This window comes from Natator depressus, chromosome 11 (genome assembly GCF_965152275.1).
Source record: "Natator depressus isolate rNatDep1 chromosome 11, rNatDep2.hap1, whole genome shotgun sequence".
NCBI lineage: Eukaryota > Metazoa > Chordata > Testudines > Cheloniidae > Natator > Natator depressus.
This window is the reverse complement of record NC_134244.1, coordinates 55,256,927-55,271,329: the sequence shown is the minus strand read 5'-3', so window position 1 is coordinate 55,271,329 and position 14,403 is coordinate 55,256,927. Positions and strand designations below refer to the sequence as shown.

At 44.6% G+C, this 14,403-nt stretch overlaps 2 protein-coding genes across 4 annotated transcripts in view; one reads left to right on the top strand and one right to left on the bottom strand.

Annotated features, from left to right (window-relative positions):
- Nucleotides 1–572, top strand: part of DNAH7 (dynein axonemal heavy chain 7) — a 312,828-nt gene extending 312,256 nt beyond the window's left edge. The window contains exon 64 of the mRNA XM_074967796.1: nucleotides 205–572. Within this exon, the coding sequence (XP_074823897.1) occupies nucleotides 205–411 (207 nt within the window). The 3' untranslated portion in view covers nucleotides 412–572. The remainder of the gene's footprint in view (nucleotides 1–204) is intronic.
- Nucleotides 573–1,255: 683 nt separating this feature from the next.
- Nucleotides 1,256–14,403, bottom strand: part of SLC39A10 (solute carrier family 39 member 10) — a 78,118-nt gene continuing 64,970 nt past the window's right edge. For all 3 annotated transcript variants that reach the window (XM_074967799.1, XM_074967798.1, XM_074967797.1), the window contains exons 9-10: nucleotides 8,827–9,017; nucleotides 1,256–3,878 (exon numbers count right to left, since the gene is read on the bottom strand). In XM_074967799.1, the coding sequence (XP_074823900.1) occupies nucleotides 3,720–3,878; nucleotides 8,827–9,017 (350 nt within the window). In that variant the 3' untranslated portion in view covers nucleotides 1,256–3,719. The remainder of the gene's footprint in view (nucleotides 3,879–8,826; nucleotides 9,018–14,403) is intronic.

The following is a 14,403-nucleotide window of genomic DNA, read 5'->3' as shown; positions in this document are numbered from 1 at the left end:
AAGTACTGAGCATCCACAGTTCATACTGAAGTTAAGGGGAGGACTTTTTGTAGGGAGGGGAAGGAGCACTCAGCACTTTTCTGGATTATGCACAAGTTACTGGTGAACTACAAGTTTAGGAAGTATTTAGTGAGTTGTGACCCAATGTAAAGACTTACAAACTTTATCCAGACAGGTAAAGGGTTTATTCTGTACTTTTCATAGATGTGGTTAAAGCCTTGCAAGAGGTCAGACATTTCACAACGACCAAGTTACACTGCTCCAGTGTACAAGACCAGTGAGAGAAGAGGAACCCTCTCCACAACAGGACATTCGACCAACTTCGTGATAGCAATGATTCTTCCTTCGGATAAACCGGAACAACACTGGATTGGACGGGGTGTGGCACTATTATGCCAGCTTAATTCCTAAATTTAGCATGGACACTTGTAGATGCTTATTTTTGAGATGAATCATTTGTGTAAGAGGCATTTCAATTTTTAAATAGTACTGTCTAGTGAAATCAAAATATTTAAATAAATCCATTACACTCCTGCCTTTCAAGAGATTTAAAAAAGACTAAAATGTAAAATAAAGCTGTGTCATAAAACTTTATGAAACCAACCAGTATGTTTGCTCATTGAATAATTTTATTTTCTGAAGCTCCTTATAAATAAGGAACATACATAAAATGAACACAACACTGCTGACAATGAACAAAACAGCATTTGATCATTCCCAGCTTTATAAAAATTATTTAAATGATTTAGTTTAACAAAAAAAGATTTATAGCTCAGCAAGTATCTTGTAGGACCATAATCACATTTTTAAACTATAAACTGTAATGGAAAAAATTCACACTGCATCTAGCTACTACAGTATTTTCTAAGCATAATCACTGCTGATTGAGTGCAATGTGATCTACATCAAAATTCATATGGGATGTCACACAGTGACAGCATTGTAATATACAAGTAACATTTATGCCCTCCAACGAATACATGTTAAATGAGACTGTATTCAAGCAGAATGGAATGTTGAAGCCAAGTACACTGAAATTCAGATAGTCTGTAACTTGACATAAAACTACATTGAATTGGTTTGAAATTAAACACTGGTGGAAACCTACAGAAGAAGCCACAGCTGTTATATTGCTCTTCACAATCACAATAAATAGTAGCAAACAAGGAAACAAATTCCATTCTTAGTGGAAAATGCAATACCTAATGCTTTTAATATGACCATGTTTTTCCAAGTGGGAAAAAGGTCTTCTGGAAAGTTAGTACCTTAGTACCATTTTCAAATGTGAATTGGGCACTTAAACCCCTTGATACCTTTGAGGATCGGGACCTAACTCCCATTGATTTCAATAGGAGTTAGGCACCTAAATACCTTTGAGTAGCTGGACCTTCGTCTCACTGAAATTCAGTGGCATTTACACTCCTAAAGCCTGTTCTACACCTAAAACTTAGCTCGACCTAGCTACAGTGGTCAGGGGTGTGAAATAAGAGACGTAGTTAGACGGGTCTAAGCACAGGTATAGACACTGCTCGCTTGACAAAAGAATTCTGCTGGTGACCTAACCACTGCCTCTTGATTTACCAGTGACAGAAAAACCACCACTGTAGCAAGTGTCTACACAACAGCAGTGTAGACATATCTTTATACTCCTAAGTCATTTAGTTGCTTTTGAACATTTTACCTAGCATATTTGTTACAAAAATCCACTCTAAACATTAAATGAGATGATGTCTGTGCTAATTAGGGTCTGATCTAGTGTTTTTATGTGCAAAATTCCCACTGACTTCAGTGTGTGTTGTGCACCAAGGACTGCACAATTGTACCCTTGACTTTGATGTCTTCACTGAGGAAGCCACACCTTTCATAGAATGGACACTTAATACTGTATATGCAAGTTCCTTGATACTGCATTAGGAACAAATACTGGCAGGAGCCAACTTATATCTTTAAAATGTACAGACTGTTCTGGGGGGGAAGGGAGTGGCTGAGAAAAAGGAACAACTATATCACTACACTGAAGGGTCAAAAGTAAAAAGGAACAGGAACACAGATTAATTTTAAACCAGAATGACGCTGCTGACTGGCTCACTCAGATGTTAAACCAATGCAATTTTAGCAGCTACACTGATGCTAAGCAGCCTGAAACAAAACTTGACAGTGTGCAGCAAAATACAGCTTATCTGGCATCCATAAAAATGAAAACTAGGACAGCAAGTTAAAAGAAGACCACCACCATGCTTAGGATTGGTCCTAGATTATCAAGTCAGACTGCAGAATTAACAGGGCTTGTACATCACACAAATTCACAATTTTACTAGGACAGCCGGGGAGAAAAGAAACTAATTTACATCTGGCAATACAAGCACCTTGGCAGTAAGCAAAGGTAACCTGCTAGAATCAGTTTAAGGATTTTGATGGTTCACCCTATCCTCCTAACTCACACGTACCGGTAATTTAATGACAGCTGCATTTATATACCCTAGATACCTAAGATCTAACAAATGTTAAAAAATATTAACTCCTTTATGCTGGAAATGGGAATCTTCTAGCACACAGTCTATTGCCTGCAATGGCTGGTGCTATAAACTCTGATGCCAGGGCATGGAAGTAATACATTCAGACCTGATATTACAGCATTGTAAATGACCCACCAGTACTACATATACAGGGCATTATTTTTTTTTAATATAATCTTTGTACCTGGGTTCAGTACATTGGATTTCAGAAGCTATTACTGTAAAAAGGAGACAAAATTTGAATCCCAAAATAAATTCAACTGTTAAAACTGAGAAATTCCATTATGGATCGTTTGTTAGAGGTGCGTTTGCACAAACTCACAGCCACAATTTATCAGTAGTTTAGGTTTTAACTGGCGCCCAATATTCAGCATGTTTAGCTTCTCAAGCAAAGAATCAGGAATAGCCCATTAACCTTCTGACATCAGGGACTTCCCCAAGTTAATACTAACTCTACTTCATCTTCCTACCAATAGCAAGGAGCTAACATCAAATAAATCTTAATCAGGAAAACGGATCCTCAATGGAAAGAGCTCTTTGCAGCCGATTACACAGGCCTGTGCATATTGCAACAGTCTGCCTCCTTAAACACAAACTTTAGAACGATGAAATGCAGTTTAAGGTGTATATCAACATGTTTTAAACAGATTTTTTTAAGTTTAAAAAAGCACAGTTTTTCCAGTCAGGTGCTAAGTGTAGCATTTAATTGTCTGAGGGTAACATCCACCATTGTGCAGAGGGCCAGCATGAGGTATACATTGCATGTAAGCCTTACGTGGGAATTACACAGCACAAAGACCTTGTGCAGGCCCATTGCAGAGGGATGGATTTCACCTTTAAAGTTTCGTGGATTCTGTTCAACTGTAACGTGAAAAGACATTTCCAGAACAGACTAGGTCTTTCGCTGCATGCTGAGTTGTAAACAGTTGCACAATGCTTCACGTACAGCACACACAACTTTGTCTTTTCATATGCAACATTTCCGACTTAAGGTCTGTCACTTGAGTTTGGAAGGTACAGTATGTGCACCACGTCTTATTTTAGTTAGCAAGCAGCAAAAGTTAATCTATGCGGAAACAAACAGACTGTACTCGTGTAGTAGTGCAAGCCACTGCCTTTTCGCTGAGCAATGTGCATACAGTACAACAGTGCAGACTCAAAGCCATACAGTAACATTGGAACCACAGCAGTTTCTGGAAATGGTCAAAACTGGATGTCAAACACAATTTTATCTTCATACAGTGCAATCACCAGCATGATAGCAAATCCAAGGAGCAACCCTAAATTCTGGAGAATGAATTGCCCCACTGGACAATATCCATGTTCTTCATTATCGCCATCTCCATGAAGCATTTCTGGAAGCTGAAAAAGGAAACATTTTACAACAGTTTACAAATATTGTGATGGAAGTGCAATAACTGTCTAGCTCATAACAAGGTACTTAGTAATAGCAATACCGAGATTCAGTTAGAAAAATCATCAACTAAATAAAGTGGAACTGGAGTAGCAGCATGCCCAGAGGTAGTCAATAAAACACCACCGGATCTTGACCTTGATCTTATAAAACCGTTGTCACCAACCAATTCTATACTTTTAAAAAGAGACTAGTAAGCTACAGCATCCTCCTTTGGGCATTCCAATGCAGTGTTCTGGCCACTGTGTTGCTTGCTTATGTTGAATGTAAGCTCCTCACTGCACGTCTACACAAACTCTTACTGTGTGGCAAGCTGGGACATAAGTGCAGCATGCTGCACGCTGACTGTCTGTATGGACCTGCTGATGTGCACTAAATTTTCCCTAGTGTGCATTAATGTACTGTGGTTTGAAACACCCCAGCTTGCTGCACCCTAAGAGTTTGTGTAGACATACCCTTCGGATAGGAACCATGCCTACTTCCTTTGAGTTTTGTTCCTTTGAGTTAAAAGTTAAATAATTCTATTCAAGAAAACCCACACACTCTCTGAGGTAAACACCTCTATTACAAAGGAAGTGTAAAAATGCTTTGTATATTGCCCCAGTAATTAAACTGATATAAATACATTGTTGATATTGAGGATTTTATACAGATTGAGCTTATGAATTCTGACATTTTTTGCCATACTGCAAGCTTATTGGTAGGAAAGATAAGTTTTCCCCTTATGAGTTCTCAGAAAATTCCATAAATCTACTTTTATTAGTGCATCCAAAGCTGTTACTCAAGTTTAACAGTGACGTATGACTAATTAATTACATTTATTTATCAATACCTCTAAAGTATAAAAGTAATAGGAAACAACATGTAATTGTGTCAATTCAAGAGAAATTCCATGTAAGCAATTAAAAAAAAAAATGTGGATCTTCTTGACTTGCCTCATTAGAGATGAAATCCAAACAGTACTGAACACTTGTATCTAAAAGAATCATGAACTTAACATTGGAAGCTCTGAAATTAAATGGGACACTTTCTAGCACAACCACAAAGAAATAGTTTTTTAATAATGCAATTTCAAATCCCTACACAAGAAGAGCATGAGGAAAAATAAATGTAATTCTTTCCTCCATCCAAGGAACTCCTTACCTCAAGAAGAGACTTTCATACATAATGCAGGAGAAAAATACAATAAAGGAATTGTCTTCTAGTTAGAAGACTTAAGTAATCCACAGAGAAATCAAGCTTGCTGATCCGGAATTCCGATTTATAAATTCTTTATGATGGTAGGCACTGCTTTTCTGTGTATTGGTTATTCTTAATACCTGAATACACTACAAGTATCAGGAAAGAATGTGACATGTTGTCAAGCCTGTGGCTTCTAACCGGACATGCATATTGCCCACCCATCTTATACAACACTCTCCTAGTAGCAGTAGACAGCACAAGGCATCTGGTGACTTTAAAAAGCGTTGAGACCTTAAATTTCTTTAAAAAAAAATACTTTTTGGACCAAAACGTTCATTAATTAGTTCTGCAGTAGGCTAGACAGCTGAGCAAACAGCTATCAATAAGTCATACTATGGCGTTATTACAGGATATCCTAGGTCATGAAGCATAATGAAGAGAGTCCCAGTCTCACACTGTGAAAGATCGCAAACTTCCTATTCATGTTAGCAGACAAGATTTGTTGAAGAAATGAATTTACATTACGAGTGAGTTCTGTTCACAAAGTAATACAAAAACCTAATCAGAGAATTGTGTGGGAACTGCTACTGCCAATTCTCTCTTCCACATCTGCACTATCTGGAAGAAGCATCCATAATTCAAGTTTTGTAATCAACTTCTACAAAGAGACAACACTGGTATTCCACATCCATAACCACTTTCAAGGCTACTCATTCTCCAAACTATATTCTAGCACTTCGTTTAAAATATAGGAAAAATGCAATGCTGTGTGGCCATAGAAGATAAATACATTCCTCATTCATGAGCACAAATAAATGGGAGCTGAGTTCTTGGAAGAGAAGACATTATTTTCTATATATTCACAGTTCTGTCACATATCCCTGCTCCCTCCCACTCCCCCAAACAACTGTAGAAACAAACAGCAGGTTCAAGACCCTTTTAGAGTATGTCTACATTGCAGCTGGTGTGCAAGAGGACAACCTGTGTGATTTTTCACACACTACTTCTACCAGAATGTTTTGGCCACTCTTCTGAGTAGATCCTGGCCTGTCTTGCACTCTAGATGTGATGGAGCAGACAGCACTACAGCCTCATCAGGGGAAGATGAAGAAGTGGCAGCTGGAGAAAGTTCAGAAGGGTGGTGATGTTTCTCAGGGCTCTGAAGTTGTGGCGGTGGAGCAGGAAACTCCTGAGGTTACTGACGCGGTTGAACTCTCAGACTCAACAAGGGAGCGGAATCTTACCCTGGAGTGGATAGAGGAGATGGGTCTTCTAAAGTGAGGAAGGCCCTAGGAGCCTAGTAGGACCAGGAATGAGGGCCACAGACATGTTGTCTACAAAATGTGTGTGTGTGTGTGTGTACACACCAGGTGAAACCCCAGTCCTTATAATGTCTATGCCTGTTTTGATTGTGCATGCACCTTTGGACTCCCTGTCAAGAACAGACTCTCCCAGCTCTTGTTTGAGACTGATGGAGAATGAATAGTCCTGCTGCAGAAGAAGTGGAGCAGACCTCGTAGGAGTCCCTAAGATTTGTTTAGGGATCTCCCTCACTGGTGTTGTACGTACAATCTGTGCCAACAGCCTGCCAGAGCTTGATATTCTAACTGCTGAAGATAGTAAAGGACACGGGAAATTCAGACACCACCAAATCCCTCAGTACCACAAAGCTCAGTGTTGATACAGCCAGTACTGATGAAAATAAATTAGAAATCTTCAGGACTGGAGTAGACAGTGTCAATGACTATGATACTGATGAAGCTCGTACTGCTACAGAAAGCACTGTTGCTGAACTCCTTAAAAACAATACTGCAGCATCAGTGTAGGTGACTGCTGTGGGCTGTTTTTACGTCGGTACCGACATGGGTACTAGGGTGCCATGGGAAACCATATTCATATTCAGGCTTTGAGCAACCCTTAAGACAAGGCTAAGCAAGGCTATCTCTGCCCTTTTTTCTTAGAAGGTCCTATTCAGTGATCTATTCTTATGCTCTTTGGAAGAGCAATGATGAGGCCCCACCCACAGTCAGACAAGGATTCGGGAACAGAAACCTCTGTGGACTGACAGGAAGAGGCTGGAGCCTGGGAACTGGTAGTGGCTGGGGCACTCTTAGAAGAAGACTGCTCAGATCTGAGTCAGTCTTGTGTATTGGATCAGAAGCAGGTCTTAGATTTATCCAGAGAAACAGTTTACGTGAGCGTCTCTTACTCTGAGTTTGTTTTGAAAATGAACCACAAATAGAACATTTGGCTAGTGAAGTGCCCTCACCTAAACAAAATGAACATTTTGAGTGGCCAGTATTAAAAGATATATAGCCATCTTGCATAAGGGACAATACTTAAAACAGGGGGATTTTTGTTCAGCCATAAAGGATGAAGACCTGGTACCAGGTAACAAAGACAAAAAAAATCGCGTGGGGGGGGGGGGGGGGGAGAAGAGAGACTGACTAACAAATTAGCTTAATAACCAAAACCACAAAACCATCAAAATATGGTATTAAAACTAGCCTACAGTCAGCTCTAGCTAGAAGTTGAGCAAACTCACTATGCTGGTGCTCTAGAGTAAAGGACACTAACAGCAGTTACATTTTTCAGCCATGTGCAATAATAAAGATCTGAGTGATGGTTGTCCTTGCTCCACCCTTTTGTGCTCTTAGGTGCGAGGGCACTTAGCGTGCAGGCATGGGCCAAAAGACTCCACACCAAAAGTGGAACGCACATCAATCATCACTGAAGTTAAGATTTTGTCACGGTTATTTTAAGTAAACGTCAGGGACAGGTCGCATTAAAAAAAATTTTATGGAAGCTGGTGGCCTGTCCCTGACTTTCACTAAAAATAAGGGAGGCGCATGACAGGGGATGACTGAAGCCCGAGGGGTGTATGTGAGAGAATGAGCCCTGCGGCATGGTGGGAAGGGGAGAGAGCCTGTGCAGCTGAGGGCTACCCCCACCAGCTGACAGCTCCGGCCCCACTGCCCTAGGATGAAGCAGAAAATGTCATGGAGGTCCATGGAATCTATGACCTCCGTGACATAACCTTAGCCTTAATCATCACTCAAAGAAGCAACATTTGTTAAATTTGACATTCGTCACGAATTAACCTGATAGCCATATTTACCAACAACCTTTTCTAAACATCCAAACGGATATGTTTGAGACCAAATGTATGCATCTGAATGAAGTGAGCTGTAGCTCACAAAAGCTTATGCTCAAATAAATTGGTTAGTCTCTAAGGTGCCACAAGTACTCCTTTTCTTTTTGCGAATACAGACTAATACGGCTGCTACTCTGAAACCAGTTTTAGGATTGATCTCCACTTAAAATCAATCATGGACTGCCTTAGAGTATCCAAACACATCCTCACAAAGCAGCAAAAAACAAAGGATAGCCTAGAAGGGTGACTTTGTCACTGGGAGAGCAGCAAGTGGTATTAAAGAAGTTTTTATATCTTAACATGCAACCCTGAGAGTGAATGGATTTGGTCAGATGAAACCCCAAACAAGTGGGACACTGCAAAACACTGGAGGTTTTCCCCACGAATTTACTATACTATACTTTTTAAGAGATGGCAAGGTACGAATGGCTGTCTAGAGAGTTGCCTGTAGGTGGTTTGCTTTATTTTGTGCAACACAAAAAAATAAGTTACACTGTGGGTTATTTAAAGTCACAGATTTCATACATGCAGAATAAGGCAATACAAAATGATAATCTTACCATATCTACCAATGCAACATAAAGGAACATGCCCGCGGTGATTGCAAAGATCCATAAAGTGATATTATTGGCATACTGTCCAACAGCTGTGCCTATCAGCATCCCTACGTAAGCCATCATAGCAGACAGGAGGTTGTACACAATGGCTTGCTTTACTGTCATACCTGCTTTAAGCAGCACGGCAAAGTCACCTGAAATTGAGACAGAATAATGAAAGTTTTTAATTGTCATAATCTCACAAGAGACTGAATAGATGCATTTGCCCTCAGTTATATTATCTAATCTAGCTAAGGAACTACTCAAGTGTCTATCATTGTGGCAAATGTACTGGAGGCTTTTCTTTGAGGGGAGAAGGGGCAACAGTGTATGACTATATAGCCTACAATACGTACCACTTCCTGGATTAAAATCTGATTTCAAAGGCAATCATGACTCATACTAGCTGATATGGGGCATTAACAGAGCTCTGAAAGGATCCCAAGCCAGCCCTCCCAGTTAGAGTGCAGTTGTGAAGTCCGTCAGGTTTGTGTGTACAAAAGCAGTGATGTTCAGAGAGCGGGGTGCTGGCTTTTTAATAAAAGAAATGCAGGTTCATTCTTGACCAGTCCCTCAGGGCTTATTAGCGTCGCTCTCATCTTCACAGATTCTACTTCGCATGTGCGGAAGGACGATGAACGGGCATTAGTGCCAGGAGGGAGCTACAGCATCTGAAGTTGGAAAATGTACCACCGGGGAAGGGAAGAGAGTGATGGTCAAACAGATTTTCAGGAGAAGGCTAGATTACACAAATCCACACTGATTTATACATTACTGGCTCGAAATGTGTTACATTAACCTTGTATCCTACTGTGATGTCAGTATTAAGTATTTGCTACACTATAATTATCTCCAACACTAATATAGGTGTAGAGAGGTGGGGTTTGCACCTCCTTTTGTTGCTTTATTTTTAAGCTAGGTTTAGTAGAAATCACCTGTGTCTAAAGATACAGGACAACAGAATTCCCGGACTTAATTTCTATTTCAACAGTTCTGTTTTCGTCAAACATATTATTTGTGAATTCTGGGGTGAAAAGTGACACTGATGCACCCCATGAGAAAAGAAGACTTCATGTCCGATGTAATGCAATTTTTGGGATTATTCACAGTGACCTAAAACTGAAAGTAAGTAGCAAACATCTCCCACTGACAATTTAATCAGAGTTTACAGTCTGATGAAAACAAAAAAAATGTTTACCTGTCTCTCATAAAAGACAATTACCTGTTCCGTAACTGGTGTTCTTCGAGATGTGTTGCTCATGTCTATTCCACAGTAGGTGTTGCGTGCTTGCCACGTGCACCGGTGCCGGAAGTTTTCCCCTTAGCAGTATCCGTACGGGGGGAGCACCGCTGTGACCCCTGGAGTGGCGCCTCTATATCGTGTTATAAGGGGAGCTGCGCACTTCCCCCACCCTCGGTTCCTTCTTGCCGGACAACTCCGACAGAGGAGAAGGAGGGCAGGATGTGGAATAGACATGAGCAACACATCTCGAAGAACACCAGTTAAGGAACAGGTAACTGTCCCTTCTTCTTCAAGTGATTGCTCATGTGTATTCCACAGTAGGTGACTCCAAGCTATATATGTTGGAGGTGGGTAGGAGTTCACGAGTTCCCAGGACGCAGTACTGCCCTGCTGAACTCGGCGTCATCTCTAGCTTGGGAGACGATCGCATAATGCGAAGTAAACATGTGAACTGAGGACCAAGTGGCAACCTTACAGATGTCTTAGATTGGGACATGGGCTACATAGGCAGCCGATGAGACCTGAGCCTTTGTTGAGTGCGCCCTGACGATCGGTGGCGGCGGAACCCCTGCCAGATCATAGCACGTGTGTATGCACGAGGTGATCCAGCGAGAAAGGCTCTGGGTGGAAACTGATTGCCCCTTCACACGCTCGGCTGAGGCAACAAAAAGTTGCGAGGATTTCCGGAACGGCTTGGTCCGATCCAGATAGAAGGTTAGTGCCCTATGCACACCGAGCGTGTGAAAGCGGCGTTCCCCGTTGGAGGAATGGGGCTTAGGACAGAGGACGGGAAGAAAGATGTCCTGTTCCATATGGAAGGTGGAGACCACCTTCAGGAGAAATGCTGGATGTGGGCAAAGCTGGACTTTATCCCTATGGAAACCGTAGATGGGGGCTCCGAGGTCCAGGCCCTGAGATCCGAGACACATTGGGCCAACGTGTTTGCTACAAGGAAGGCTACCTTCCACGAGAGGTGAGACCAGGAACACATGGCCAGTGGTTCAAAAGGAAGTCCTGTGAGGCGGGACACCACCAGGTTTAGGTCCCATTACGGTATGGGGGATCTAGCACATGGGAATGAGCGGTCAAGGCCTCTCAGGAAGTGGGCGGTCATAGTATGGGAGAAGACTGAGTGCCCTTGCACTGGCCGGTGGAAGGCCGATATGACCGCCAAGTGCACCCTGACAGAGGCGGGTGCCAGTCCTTGGGTCCTAAGGGACAGGAGGTAGTTGAGGATAAGCTGGAGCAGTGCGGACGATGGGGAGACTCCCCGCCCACCTGGAAAATCTGGACCACTTCGCCAGGTACATCCGGCGTGTGGATTCCTACTCTCCATGAGGACCCACCTGACTTCTTCCAAACACCACCTCATCTAGCCACTGAGCAGCCACGCCGTCAGGTAGAAGAGCGGCCAGATTGAGATGGAGGAAGTGGCCCCCGTCCTGGGAGAGGAGGTCCGGATTAAGTGGCAACCTCCTCGGAGGGGCCACCAACAGGTCCAGGAGGGTCCCATACCAGTGTTGGCGGGCCCACGCTGGGGCGATAAGGATGATACGTGCTTTATCTGTTTTTATTTTTTGCAGGACTTTGCTGATGAGGCGAAATGGTGGGAAAGCATAGAAAGACTGGCCTGACCACTGCAGGAGGAAGGCATCTGAGATTGCGCCCCTCCCCAAGCCTCCCCAGAGCAGAACCGGGGGCAACGCCGGCTCTGGTGGATTGCGAACAGGTCTACATGGGGAACTCCCCACTCTCCGAAGAGCCGGTGAGTGACCTCTGAGTGGAGTGATCATTCGTACTAGGGGAAGAAAAACCTGCTGAGGCGATCGGCTTGTGTATTATGGACACCTGGTAGGTGGAAAGCCCTCAAAGAGATATCGTGGGCTATACAGAACTCCCATAGGCTCAGCGCTTCCCAGCAGAGGGCCGAGGAACATGTCCCGCCTTGCCTGTTGATGTAGTACATTGTGGTGATGTTGTCCGTAAGGACTGACCACCTTGCCGCAAAGGCGCATGTTGAAAGCAACACATGCCAACCGTATCACACTGAGCTCCCTGACATTAATATGGAGGGACAGGTCTGAGATTGACCACATCCCCTGAGTTTGCACGTTCCCTGTGTGAGCTCCCCAGCCCAAGTCTGACACATCAGACACCAGGTCTAATGATGGGGTCACTTCCCAGAAAGGAACTCCTTGCAGAATGTTGCTTGGGTAAGACCACCATTGTAGGGAGGCAACTACCAGGGATGGTACTGTGAGAACCTTGTCCAGCCCGTCCAGGGCCTGGGAGAACTTGGAGGCTAGCTAGAGCTGGAGGGGCCTCATTTGGAGCCTGGCATGGCGGACCACATATGTGCATGCCGCCATGTGCCCCAGGATCTGAAGGCATGCTCTTGCCGTTGCCACCGGAAAGGCCGTCACCGAGGCGATTAAATCTTTGAGGGTCTCAAACCTGCTCAGAGGGAGAGAGGCTGTGGCCCTTACGGAGTCCAATAGAGCCCCTATGAACTGTATGTGCTGCACCGGAACTAACGCTGATTTGGTCTCATTCACCACGAGGCTGAGATCAGCGCATGTGGACAGGAGCAGTTCCACATGCGCCCTTATCTGGGACCGAGAGTTGCCCTTGAGAAGCCAATCGTCCACGTATGGAAAGATCTGTACCCCCTACCGTCTGAGGTAGGCTGCTACCACCGCCATGCACTTCATGAAAACCCTGGATGCTGTGGATAGGCCAAATGGGAGGACCATAAACTGGTAGTGATGTAGTACCGCCAAGAAACGGAGGAAGCGCCTGTGCCCCTCAAAAATATGGATGTGGAAATACACGTCCTGAAGGTCCACGGCCGCGTACCAAACCCCTGGGTCCACGGAGGGGATAAGAGAGGCCAGGGACACCATGCGGAACTTGGAGCGGACCATAAACCGGTTGAGATCCCGAAGGTCCAGGATGGACCTGAGACCCCCTTTCACCTTTGGGAACAGGAAATATCAGGAGTAGAAGCCCCTGCCCTGGAATTCTACTGGTACCCGCCCCCAGGTGCAGTAGTCGCTCCATCTCCTGCCCTAGGGTCCACAGGACCTACCAGGGACTGGGGGTGGTAGGGCAGGGGTGAACTGAACTGCAACGTGTAGCCCTTGGAAATGGTGTTGAGGACCCATTGGTCCGATGTTATGCGGGACCACGCCACCTGAAAGGCAGACAATCGGTTACAGAACATAAACTTTATTAATAGGGGTTTTTCCCTGGCAACTGCCCTGGTGCCCCCCTGCAAATAGTCAAAACTGCCTCTTTCCCTGAGAGGGCCTGGGCTGTGAGGCAAAGCAGAACTGTCGCTAAGGCCGGCGCTTTTGGTCTCTCCGACTCTTGTACGGGAGCTTGTATCTGCTCCCTGCAAGTTGAGCCGACGTTTGCGGTTTGGTTTTGTCCTTAGCCGTAGGGATGTAGAGGCCCAAGGTCTGCAAAGTGATACGGGAGTCCTTCATCCCGTGCAGCCTGACGTCCATCTGCTCTGTGAACAGGGCTTTCCCGTCGAACAGCAGGTCCTGCATGAGGGACTGGGCCGCCGCCAATAGCCCGGACAGGAGGAGCCATGACACCCTGTGCATAGAGATCGTGGAACCCATCGAGCGAGCTAATGTATCGGCCGCGTCCGATGCTGCATGAAGGGCTGCTTTAGCTGCCGTCGCCCCCTCATTCACTAGAGCCTTAAAGTCCTTTCTGTACCGCTCCGGGAGGAGTGGTTCAAACTTTGGCTGGGACTCCCATAGGTTAAAGTCATATCGGCTCAGCAAGGCCTGATGATTGGCCACCCTAAGCTGGAATCTTGAAGAGGAATAAAATTTCCTATCAAAATTTCTTCCTGGCGTCTTTATTCTTGGAGGTGGGTGCGGGCTGGCCCTGTCACTTCTGGTGGTTCACCAATTCCACCACCAGAGTTAGGTGCCAGGTGAGAATAGAGGTACTCGTGGTTCTTGGCTGGCACGAAGTACTTCCTCTCAGCCTTCCTGGAAATCAGGGCCAAAGAGGCGGGAGTTTGCCACAAGGTGTTGGAGATGTTGGCTGCTCCTTGGTGGAGGAGTAGAGCCAGGTGGCCCAGAGCCGAGGAAGACAGTACATTAAGGAGGGAGTCGGATGGGCCCTCCATCTCCTTGACCTGCAGCTGGCAGCTGCACGACATCTGCTTTAGCAGGTCTTGATGGGCCTTGAAATCTTCCTGCGGGGCAGAGGGTGGCGGTGCTGTTATGGTATCATCCAGTGCCAGAGAGGAGGCCGGCACAGAGCCGTGGGCCTCG